The 12,669-nt window shown below is 43.4% G+C and overlaps 1 protein-coding gene across 2 annotated transcripts; it reads left to right on the plus strand.

Moving 5' to 3' along the window:
* The first annotated feature begins 5,084 nt into the window (after positions 1 to 5,084).
* Positions 5,085 to 7,499, plus strand: HMGB2 (high mobility group box 2). Of its 2 annotated transcripts, none has more exons than XM_030271349.2 (5): positions 5,085 to 5,219; positions 5,723 to 5,893; positions 6,066 to 6,211; positions 6,301 to 6,475; positions 6,958 to 7,499. In XM_030271349.2, the coding sequence occupies exons 2-5, from the start codon at positions 5,744 to 5,746 to the stop codon at positions 7,111 to 7,113; spliced, it is 627 nt and encodes a 208-aa protein (XP_030127209.1). In that variant the 5' UTR covers positions 5,085 to 5,219; positions 5,723 to 5,743; the 3' UTR covers positions 7,114 to 7,499. The 2 variants fall into 2 exon arrangements, with proteins under 2 accessions (XP_030127209.1, XP_030127208.1); XM_030271348.2 differs by having other exon boundaries at positions 5,144 to 5,301.
* Positions 7,500 to 12,669: the final 5,170 nt, after the last annotated feature.

The following is a 12,669-nucleotide window of genomic DNA, read 5'->3' on the forward strand; positions in this document are numbered from 1 at the left end:
GCCCACATGACCACAGAAGGAAACAATTCCTTAGACTGAACAAAGGTATGAACAGAGCATTCTGGTTGGTCCATATGTGTAAGTCACCATGGGTTGACAGGGACTTCATTCTGGCAGCAGCAAGCACCAGCAGCTACTGTCAAACATGACTAATCAGAAGCTGGACTGTGACTACAACCTCTCTGGATCTCCTCAATAGATGTCACACCTCCAGGACCAGATGCAGTCCAACCCTATGTGTTACAGCTCAGAAGGAGGAAAAAAAGTTTTCAAACTATGCTCTCCAATTTACAAAAGACAGAAAAATTTTATTGGCAATTAAATTTCATTTCTTAAGAGTAAGTTGTGTATATGTTTCAGGCAAAGCACCAATGTTTTCCAGCACTGGAAGAGTTTGGAGATGGGGAGAGAATAGAAAGGTTTTTTCCCATTTAAACCATATTATTTCTGTAAAATAAGGGCTATCTACATTCTAGATCCCCTCTAAGCTGCCTGGTGAACTATTCAATATATAAAGACAAATTGCTGCTTTCTTCTTACACCTGTAAAAAGGGATTAGCAGTACAGCAAAACAAAGACAATTTTTAAATAACTTGAGGGGAAAATGCTGCATGAGTATTACTTTGAATGCAAACGAGAAAGTGAGTGAAAGTCAGGTGAATAGAAAAGCAAAAAAAAAATGTTTTAAAAAGTTAAAAGCTTGTAAATCAATGCAAAAAAAAAAAAAACAGTTACTGTAAAATTAAGACTGAAAAAGTTCAGGTAACAATTATTGTGATCAGGAATTGCTATTGTTTCTAGTACAGATAACTGCATTCGTACCAGATGAGATTTGCAGTACTTATTTCTTAACATATGACTGCTGCAGTTTCAGCTTTTGCTCTGCAGCTGTCCCGGATAGTGTCTCATGCAGGCTGCCTTTGTTGTAGTATTGGGTACACAGCACAAAGTCAAAACAAGCTCCTGGGCTTTCAGACTAACCCAGCCTGGTGTAACTAACACAGCTGCATTTGCCTATGAGCTGCTTAACTGGTTATGCAGGCTTTACAATGGCCCACATAATAAAACCCTAATGTTTAAATGGTAAATATATTTCATTTTTACAACATACATATTATTTACATGTTGTACAACACTAAAAAAACTGGGGAACTTCTAACACGCCGTCTTAAATGCAATTCTTTAAGATATTTGCAGAAATACCAGTTTTGTAAACTTCTAGGCACCAGCAGTTATGTTTTTATCAAAGTACAAAGAAAATAACTGTTTATAACTGGAACACTACAACGAAATTAATTTTGGTTGAACTTAGGTAAGCAGTAGTTTAAATAGTTTTGATTTTTGCTTTTCATCCTAAAGCTCCCACCATATATCTAGTGAGGGATGCTCACAAAAAACAGGCCTAAAACATGATTGCTGTCTGTAGACTTTGTAATTCACATTAAAAGGGTTTTCAAAGCAGTGACCTACTTAAATGCTTTTTGTGTCTTGAATTTTAATATTTTTTTTTCTGTAACAAGGAAATGTGCTGATTAAAGCTTTCTTTCAACATCTTCCATTCCTATTAATGAAGTTTGGTTTGATTAAAACTGAGAGCAATTTTACCTCACATTCATTATTCATTCACTGATTTTTCAGGTCTGGAAGAAGAAATTGCCTATCAATCAAGAGTGGTAACTTTCCAAAACAGAATTTTACTGCCATTTTGTACATTAAGGCATATTCCATACAGGAATTTGGCTAGTAGGACACTCTCTGGGAAGTGTCAGTAGAACTTCCTTATTGAACTGACTGAATTAAAACCCACAGCACCACTACATAAATACACCAGAATGCAAGTTTGCAAACTACAGTTGTATGACTTTAACTCTAACCAATCTCCTCAGCTGAACAGTATCTGTTGTAATGGATCAGCTGATGATTTAATTCAAATAAAAGGCCTTTGTCCCTTTCTTCCCTTGCTTTGTCCACACTGACACCACTGTCCAGAAAAGCTCTAGAAGCAGCCCACAGAAGCTAAGAGATACAGTATGACAGAAAGCAAGTAATCACTCCTGTCACACATTTTTGTTGTCTGTGACATACTTTTCTTTAAATCCATTTCTCAGCTCCATAACATGGTCTCACCCATCTGGTCTTTTCTCTACCTTCTATCTGACATTTCTAGCCTCATCACTCATCCTCACTTGCAGGTTATTGAAGATTAAGCCAAGTTAACAATAGCACCCCAAAGTGTGGAGCAGATTAGAAATTCAGAAGGGCTCAAGGCCAGAGAGCTATAAAACCTAAGAGTCATTTCATGAGCAGAATTATTCACACTGAAGTAACTCCAAGTCCCGGAGTTTATGCTTCTTCCCCACAAGTGTCATGCACATGTGGTTAATAAATTAACCACGCGTACCGACCAAAGTCAATACTGCACAGATCACTGCTTTAGAAGAGTAACAGTGACTGAATCTCTGGAGACAGAAATTGTGTTTTTGTCTGAAAAGCGACAGTGTGGAGCAATGAAAAACAGTGACAGCTTATTGTGGAAGCAGAGAAGTGCTTTTCCAGGCACGAAGGCGCTGGAAGGAAGGCTCAGCTTTGGGAATGACAAGTTCCTAACACCAGCATTCTTGTGTGGTGGGGCTTTCAGCATTGGCGCTGCTGTGGGAAGCTTCCAGTATCGTGTTCGAGCATGGAAAATTCTCAATAGTGCCTTCCTTGTTGGAGGACAGACAGATGTTACTTTGGTTTCTCATGTGCCCTGTATTGTATGAGACAGCATGATGTAACACACTGTGGGTCTAGCAAAGCGTACCAAAGCTTGCTTTTCCAGGTAGGAAAATTTAAAGATCCTAATTTCTTTCTTAAAACATTTGAAAGGCAGATCTCATTTTTTCCCATAGCAATAATTACACTTTCTCACCCCACCTGCTTTTCCACAATAATATTCTTCATATTCTTAGAGCAGATATAAAAACAGATGCAACAGCAGACGCCTTACTGCAATTACATCACAAAATTTCCAAAGACTGTTCCAAAGTAATATTTTTCCATGAATGTGCTATATTAATGTTAAAACAGTGAAAATGTAAATAAAACTTACCTAAAGCTTTTTTAACCCACTCCTCTCCAATAATTGAGAGAGAGTGTCTAGGTCAGTCTAGCATACAAGGAATGTTTTACACCACAGATACCAATGGTTGTACTACGATTCACTCAGTACATACCAGTATTGTAAAATTCTACCATCTTTTACAAAATTGCTTTAGTAACCTGAACACACTTCACAAGTAGCTTTTATACAGAGGTGGTTCACCACAAAGTAAATGAGTGACCCATCTGGCAGCTTAACTCATGAAATACTGCTTTCCATGCAAAATATGAAGGCATTTTTAAAGCCGCATAATGAAACAACTCTATGCAAAGTGGACAGATAGACCTACATAAAATTCAGCACCATAGAACTGAGAACATTAATTTGCTACGGAGAAGCAATGGAATACAGTCATAATGAGCCCAAACCAGAACATTAAACATTCCCCATGGAAATGTTCTATTTTAGGAGGTAAGGAAGACTAAGCTTTATTTGTATGCTAAACACTATCAAAAGTAATAGCCACATAAGTGAACTGATACAAGGCTTTGGAGAACTGGCTTGGGAAGGCTTTGACATCTGCAGAGGGCATGCATAATCTGTTAAATTTACCTCCCAACTACCCTCTTTAGCAGATTTTGGCTTTTAGGGCTGCAGTTTGGGCAAACAAACAAAATTTAAAAAGAAACATAAAAAGCAAGCATTTAGTACCACATTAGTGAATTGTTCCACATGAACCTGTACTTGTCAGAGGGAAAGAAGAAAGGCTTGAAGAACTGTACCTGATAAGTTCTTCTTATATTGAGCAACTCTGAATGGGGGAGACTGAAGATAAAGACATTGACCGCTCTCACACCTGCAGCTACTCAATATTCTCACATAGCTTAGGGATTTGTTTTTCTTACCATTGAGGAAGGGTAACATGATTAAAGTTCTACTGAATGCACCACATCTTCAGTAAACAAAGTAATAACATGCTTCTCACTAGGGCTATAAACTACACCTGAAAAAACAAGTGTTAGAACCCACTTAGATTACTAAGAATATCTATCCAAAGTAGAGAACTAGATGAAAATAATCAGACAGAAGAAAACCAAAGTCAGCAAAACCAGTATAGTGTAGTCTGGGGTGACATCGCAGTATAAGTAACTGTATAGAAATGCAATTTTCTCCGCAAACCCAAAGGGCCAGATTTGCTGCTAGCGGTACACTCGAAAGCATTGCAGCAAAGCACGGGCGTGTTTTACATTAAAACCTCAGTTCGACCGAGACTGGGTCCCAGGCTTTCTAGTGCTGCAGCCTGCACTTGACAGAGAGCACCGAGCGCGGGGAGCCGGCACCTTCCCTCCTCAGCGCCGGCGCCAATGCCGCGGTCCGGGCAGGGAAACCGGCCCCTCACAGGCAGCCCGGGCTCCTCCAAACCCCTCCAGCCCGGGAGAAGGGAGCTCTCTGCCCAGGGATCGCTACAACCCAGACACGCTCCTTCCGTGGGGAACCCGGACTGGAGCCGTGGGCGGGCTCCGCCGCAGCCCCTGCCCCACGGCGGGGCGGGCCAGCTGGGGCTCCAAGGAACGGGGCTCGCTTGGGCACCGCAACGCAACTTTCAGCCCAGCTTTACAGCCAGCCGCTGCTGCCCGTAGACCCCACGGCACGGAGGGAAGGACGGAGGGAGAGGGCGGCGCTGCCGCCTCGGTCGGCCCCGAGCCGGGCAGGCAGAGCCGAGGGGGCCGCCGCCAGCCCCGCGCCCTTTGTATTTTTAAACCACGCTGCAGCCCCCGCGCCCCGCCCAATCAGATCGGCCGCAGCCCCCGCCGGCCAATGGCAGCGGCCCCCGCGGTTTTTTAAACCGTCCCTCTCCCCCAATCACCGCCCAGCGCGCTCCGCCCAGCCCCGCCCCCCGCTCCCTCACCCCAACCGGTTCCAACGGGTATAAGCGCCAACGACCCCCTCGCGCTCGTCCAGCCCGGCCGCTGACGCCAGAGCGGCAGGCAGCCAATCCCGCCCGGCTCCCGCGCCAGGGGGCGGAGCTGCGGGCAGTTTGAACCGGCGCGGCAGCCAATGGGCGGCGGCGGGGCGGGCCGTCGGGCGCCGCGGCTCGGGTTGCTGTGGCGGGCAGAGCCGCGGAAAACAAGAGGCGGTAAGTGCGCGGCCGGCACCATTCGGCAGCAGCGCCTGAGGCAGCAGAGCCCCGCGCCGCCCGCCCCGCTCCGCTCAGCCAGGCAAGCACCGCGCGCCCGCCGAGCGTCAGCACGCCGGGAGGGACGGAGGGAGAGCGGGCAGGAGCGGACACCAGCGGCGGTCCCGGGCGCAGAGGCAGCGAGGGGCTCCCGCGGCGGGCAGCACGCCCGGGGCTGAGGGGAGGATTCCTGGCGGGCGGGTGTGGCCGGGAGGGCGGCGGCGGCTCCGACCCCGGCGGGGAGGGCCGGGGCACGGCCGGGCGGGCTGCCCGCCGCAGCGCCGCGGGGGGCGGGAGAGGCGCCCGGCGGCGGGAGGTGCCGCGGCCCCGGCGGGGGGAGCGGGCCGAGGGGCGGCGGGGCGGGGCCGGGCGCGCCGGGGCGGGAAGGCGCCGGCGGCGAGAGGCGGGAACGGGCTGAGGGCGGCCCCGCCTCACGCCGCCTCTCCGCCCACCTCCTCCCTCAGGGACCCGCCGCCGACCTCGCCATGGGCAAAGGCGACCCCAACAAGCCGCGGGGCAAGATGTCCTCGTACGCCTACTTCGTGCAGACGTGCCGCGAGGAGCACAAGAAGAAGCACCCGGACTCGTCCGTCAACTTCGCGGAGTTCTCGCGGAAGTGCTCGGAGCGGTGGAAGGTGAGCGGGGCCGTGCAGGGCCGAGCCGTGCTGAGCCCTTGCCGGACCAGCCCCCGCCCCTGCTGCGGGCTGCTGGGAAAAGATCCCTTGTAGCAGCTGCTGCTTAGGCGTTAGTGGGTCAGCAGCTGCTTTATCTCATCCAGACTCTTCTTTCCACTCCGTGTGTCCACAGACAATGTCAAGCAAGGAAAAAGGAAAATTTGAAGAAATGGCTAAAGGAGACAAAGCTCGTTATGACAGGGAGATGAAAAACTATGTTCCTCCCAAAGGTGAGAAGAAGGGAAAGAAAAAGGACCCGAACGCTCCTAAAAGACCACCGTGAGTGTTTCTATGACTCCCTGCCCCCCACAGAAAAAAAGTATTCTAATAGCTTGATACTTAACTTTAATCACTGTCTCTTGATGTAGATCTGCATTCTTCCTTTTCTGTTCTGAACACCGTCCGAAAATCAAGAATGAACATCCTGGCTTGTCTATTGGAGATACAGCAAAGAAATTAGGTGAAATGTGGTCTGAACAGTCGGCCAAAGATAAACAGCCATATGAACAGAAGGCTGCAAAACTAAAGGAGAAGTATGAAAAGGTACAGTAAAAGTAATACAACAAAATTAAAGTTGTGGAGCTCACTGTAAATATCTGACTTGTGTCTTGAACCCACACCATATGGGGCTTGTAATTCTTCATGCTTTCCCTCAGCCTTTAGAAGACGTAGAAAGGTGTGGTGGGGCAGGTATCTGGAACCCTTACAGTGAACGTGGATGTAGGTCTTGCATGTCTAGAGATTTTACCAGGAAGATGCCTTACTACCAGAAGACAGGTCATCTGCTTGCTAAAATAAATATAGTCAGACTCCAAAGCACCATGGTCATAAAATTCTTAAAACTGTCTGCATTGCATGTTCTTTTGCTTAAAGATTTAAGCATGAAAGTCCTAAGGTGGAAATTCTGCTTTTTTTTGCATGCACTGTATCTGACCTATGCAGTACAGTAGTACTGAAATACCAAAGCAGTACAGATTTGTCTTCTGTGTTATTTTGCTAGCAACTTAAAAGCATTTTTCTTGCAGGATATTGCAGCATATCGTGCCAAGAGCAAGAGTGATGCAGGAAAGAAAGGCCCTGGTAGGCCTGCAGGATCTAAGAAGAAAGCAGAACCAGAGGAGGAGGAGGAAGAAGAGGAAGAGGATGAGGAAGAGGAGGAAGAAGATGAGGATGAAGAATAAATGAATGTCCTGCTGTAAAGATTTATGCTTGGAATCCAATATTTTGCTAAGAATGTGAACTCAAGTGCAGCTCATTGTTAGCTTCAGTATAAAAATCTGTACAGAATTGTGTATAGGTAATGTGGTTCTTTGTAGGGAGACTTCAATTTATAATGTAAGCAGTAGCCAAGGGCTGCTACAGTTCGGTTTGGAAAAACAAAAGTTGTTGAATGTTTCTACTGTTTCTGCATATTTAATGGTTTTATTGAAATTCAGTGACTGATAGTCAGGTATTTCTTTCTAGCTAAGTAAAATAAAGGTAGCTTAATAGCTGATGTTATATTTTGTAGTATTTTGTTGCATTGTATTACTTTTTTAACAGTTTTGTAATAAAATGTTGTACATTATTCTTTCTGCGTTCGTGATGTTTCTGGGAGGCTGGGCACTCCCAGAGTACTGGAATCCTGTGTGGGAATGTGCAGTGTTCTTTGGCTCTTGCTGTTACTGCAAAACTGGCAAGTCCCTTAAGCATTGACTCCTGGAGCTTTTGCTGGCACTTAAACTCCTTTAACTGATTTCCTCTCCCACTGCCACTAGTTAAAACTGATGTTTTCCTTACAGTAGCTTTGCCTGTGTTACCTTGTGGGTTAAAAAAAAAAAAAAAAATCCCTTAAGTAGTGAAATTCTTGATAATTACTCCTGGGTTATCTTCTTTCCCCAGACTGCTAAAGCACAGGCCTTTGTTTTGGCATGGTAGCTGATAATGAGTGAGTGTTTGAAACTTTCCCTTCCAGAGCTCAGGGTCACTGGCTTGGCTATAAGACAGATGTGGTTAGAGCCATGTCTTCCCAGATGTTGCTACTCCCTCCCTCTCCCCCTGGCTCTGGTATTACTGGCTTCTCATACACGGCTTGCAGAACAGCATGAAAAATGTTGGAACGTTACCTCCACACATGCCAGTAGATTCCTGCAGAAAGAAGGCATTTGTATAGAACAAGTGTTCCTGATACGTTCCTGTTCGTGGTTGTAACAGTTATACTATTTCTTGGCTTTTACTTTATATTTTACTTTAATACATATAAATGCTTAGATCTAGGTACCTAACAGTATTTTTGACTGGGGAATTTGAGATCCTATAGCTAAACTAAATAGCTCAAGTTTAATTTGTTGAGCTAAATACCAGGAAATAACTTTTATTAGCCCTTGAAAAGCCCAGCCCTGAAATGTGTAATGTCTAAAAAATTAAGTAATATAAAGGGCAGGCTTCCAAGATTTTGTTTAAAATGCGTCCCTATTGTCCATTAGCTTACGAAGTACATTTGTGTCCCATCATTGTACTGTGTGTGAGATAAAAAGTGTTTTCAGGACATTACTATGATAAATGTCACTGGGTAGGTCAAAGATAACAGCACTCTGAAACAAGAGGCTTGAGAAAAACAGTATATTCTTATAAGCATGGAAAGTGAGTAACTGTAAAGGCAATTCAAATATTTTTATACTGGAGTAGGTGTTAATCTTTGAGACCCTTAGAAACCCAGAGTTGCTTTTTCGTCCCCACGCTGCCCCTGAGATATTTAAGTGGCATCAGAAGGATTACCTGCTGTTTTCCGTGCTGGACCTGCCAGAGATAACTTGGCACAGGTGAGATCAATGGCTCCATTTTTCAGGCTCAGATTTCCTGAAGCCGCAGGCATACACCAGAAGTGAGAGGCAGGACAGCACCTCCAGTGCTCAAGAACATTTTTTACTGTAGAATTTGCAGTCCTACAGCACCTGTATCCTTAACTCAGAAATTCTTCTATCTAGAGGCAATTCCCTGTTATAGTGTGTATCCAAAATCATGCTAATCTCATTACCACATCCTGTTCAGACTTCCCTGGAGAAATACAGCACCATGTCCTCTCACTTCTAACATTCTCTCCCTGGGCAGAAAAGTGATGCTTCATGACCTCTTTCTGATAACATTATTTAAATTTTCTGCAGTGAAGGGGTAAAGTCAGAGTACATTGACTAATTTGATTTTTTGAATCAATTTTTTTTAAATTGAAACAAAATATAACCCTTCAGGTGTCTTTACAAGTTGCAAACCAAAAACTCTGCATCAGGCTGATCTATCAACTGAGAACAATGTCATGAATAAAGATAAGATTTTTTTTTTCAAAAACCCATATTTTGTCCTTCTTGCAAGAAGAATGTTCAGTATAAAGGCAAGTGGAAAAGAGTACATGAAAATTACTGCTTTCAAATTAAGCTTTAAAATGTATGATGTGTCAGGTCCAGGAGTTCATGTAATGCCCATCTGTGAGCACTTGCTTGAAAGGACAATAAGTAATCAAAGTGTAAGGGGAATGTTCAGTAAAAATAAGGCCATAGAAGAAAAGCTAAATTAGTTTTTCACATTACTGCTCGATACGGACAAACTTATGAAATAACTCACTGGAGGTGAGCTGGGAGGTCTAAAACCCAAACTGAAAGTTTTACCCAAAATGGTTGGAGGCACTGGGAAGAACTCTCACATTTCACTACATGTTCAGCATAAAGACATCCCACACAGTAAAGCAGACAAAAGACCACCAAAATGAAGTCTGAGGTGGATAAAGAGGAAGAATGAGAGAATAACAAATGTAGGAAAACAGTTTTTAGGAAGTTCAAGTTATTTCTAAACCTGTAAGCCAAAAAAACCCCTGCACATCAACAGACCAGACACAACAACATGTGGCAAAGCAAAAGAGCATCAGAGCAACATGAGAAAACAGATGAACAACTTTCAAACACATCTGTCGTGTCTGAACTCCAACCAGCAACCAAACCTCACACAGCCAGTCACTCCTCCAAACAGTAGGATGAGGGGGAGAACTGGAAGGGTAACAGTAAGTAAACTCATGCCTTGAGATAGAAGCAGCTTCATAATTGAAAAAAAATAATAATAAATAACAAATTATACTAAAAAGGAAAATAACAAAAAGATTAAAAAAATGCAAATGGAGATGCAAGTGAAAAGCAACCAAATAATGCTCAGCCGGTTTCCAAAGAGTGTCCTTCAGGCAGCTTTCACCCTAGTTATATGCTGACTCTTATGGCATTGTATGTCTATTTGGTCAGTGGTGGAGCTCACCAGTCCCAGCTGCATCCCTTTCCAGCTCCCTGTGCACTCCCAGCCTCCTCGCTGTCAGGTCAGCATAAGAAGCTGAAAAGTCCTTGACTAAGTGTAAACACTGCTCAGTGACAATTAAATCAACATTATCCTCCCCTAAATCCAATACACAGCACTGTACCAGCTATTAGGAAGAAAATTAAATCATCCAAAGCCTGTGCACCCATAGAACCAAAGCGGCTGCCAAACTGTCCCAGGGACAATGCATGCTCAAGATACAGTAGCAATGTCTAGAAAAATAAAAACTTTTTTAACCTTGTAGAGGGGTTTCAGGCAGTTTTCATGACAAAATTTTTTAATGGAAGAGGCATGGCGAAGCATCTGTCTCAAATACAAGTGTAAAAGAACTTGAAACAAAATGATAGAGCAGATGGTATTTATCCAAGAGTTCTAAGGAAATTCAAGTGATGAAATGGCTGAACTTTGAACCGTACTTTATATTTTTTCACTTAAAACTGTTTTAAGTACTAAATGAATGGAAGGTCACAAATAAGATGCTAATGTTTAGAAAACATTCTGTGGAGATGCAGAGAGCTTCAGACAAGAAATGTCCATATGACAAGTTGGTAGGAGGCACAGTATAGCTGAGAACTGCTGGACAAATGGCTAAATAGAACTTGTGATTTCATAAGAGGAAATCATGTTCCATAGAGCTGTAAATATTCTTTGAAGAAATCTGTGAACCTTAAAGTAAAGGAGATTAGGTAGGTTTATCTACTTGACCTTTTCTGGTCTACTTCTCATAAAAGAAAAAAGTCACCATGGAAGATCTTGCATGAATAACAAGAGCTAACAGTGAAGATCTGCAAAGCCAGCCTGCGGCCTGAAGTGACAGAACAGTAAAACCAGCAGGTGAAACATGGTGTTAGTATAAATTGTATTACATGTTAATGTGTGCTCCCCTATCACACGTGAAGGGGGGAAAGCAGGCCTAATATTCAAGTTATGGGCAATATGGGGTAATATTACATTAATCTAGAGGAGATGCTGGAGCTGTAACAGATAATTCTGTGACGATATAATGAATTTTTGCCAGGAAAGCAAATAGCATGTTAGGCATCATCAGGTAAAAGAGTCACAAACAAAACAAATATTCAGCATTGCCTAATCATTTTCGTAGAGATCTAGAAGGTTTCCTTTTGCTTAGGTCACTGAAGAACAAAGCCTATTTACAAAGCTGGTCTTATTTTTCCAAAGCTAAACCTATGGTCTGGAAAGTCGTAAATACGCATGTGTGTGTGTGTGTGTATGGGTGTCTTGATTAGAATAGCTACAGACCTGGGAACTGTATATATTCAGTATATATAGGCTTTAAAACTCCTAGAACACTAATGAAGTTGCAAATGATTGTAGAGAGAAAATCACACACACACACACACAAAAAAAAAGAAATAAGAGTTTTACCTTTGATTAGCCCATGATGTATTGAACTTTTCCATAACAGTTTATCATAGGCATCTGGTCTATAACATTGATACATAATCCAGTACATATTGTTCAGTGATGGATTATTTGCTGTGGTAGTCAGAGTTGCTGATCTCACTTCACTTGACTTAGTATAGATTTATTTTTCTGTTTATTTTCTCATTTTGGCTTCTATTTCTTTACACATCCTGAAATATCTAAGTGTTTGGCCAGCAAGCTTTGCATTTCCAGAAATTGCTGGGCCTCTTGTATGAGCTGCATCACAATCCATCTGCTTTTCCATGATTTGAATCCAGTGTCAAGAATCCCATAACAGAGCCCAGATGTTGAGCTCACTGCTGCATTCTCCAATGCACACAGCCCTTCAGGGATACATTAAGTCTCCTAACTGTGGAATAGCAGAAGATTCAGATCTACCTGATAAAAAAGATGATTCCCTACACAAATTCCTCAAACTACTTAATTGTCACAGGCCAGCACCAACTAGTAAGTGAACCTGTATACTGCTCTGATTATCCTGACATCCTGAAACCAACTATCTCCCTTAGCCTCAGTGGTGGAGAGGCTCATGATATTCCAGGACTGAATATGAAGTCAACCACTAGAAAAATCTTTATAGCCAGCAGATCCAGGGTTCCACTGGTAAGTTGTATGGCTATTGTCAGTATTTCCTGGCCCAAACGTCTAATGGTAAAATTTGTACCCATAAATAATTTCTTCAGCAGAGCAGGAGGAATGATGTTTGTATGGACAAGACCACAACATTCTGAAAAGCCCTTTGAAAAATGAGCGGTTATTGATGTTCTTGTCAGTGCTGCTACCTTGAAACCAGCTCCTGATAGGTTGAACTCTGCAAGGACCTAGCACTGACTATCCCTTCAGGAATTAAGACCTTTAACAAGCCTTCATAGTTCACCTGTATCTCACTGATTTGTCACAGGAGCGGAGTACACTGCAGAGCCAGCATGCCTCTTCAGAAACATTAAAAATTTTTGCAT

This window comes from Taeniopygia guttata, chromosome 4 (assembly GCF_048771995.1).
Source record: "Taeniopygia guttata chromosome 4, bTaeGut7.mat, whole genome shotgun sequence".
Taxonomy (NCBI): Eukaryota; Metazoa; Chordata; class Aves; order Passeriformes; family Estrildidae; genus Taeniopygia; species Taeniopygia guttata.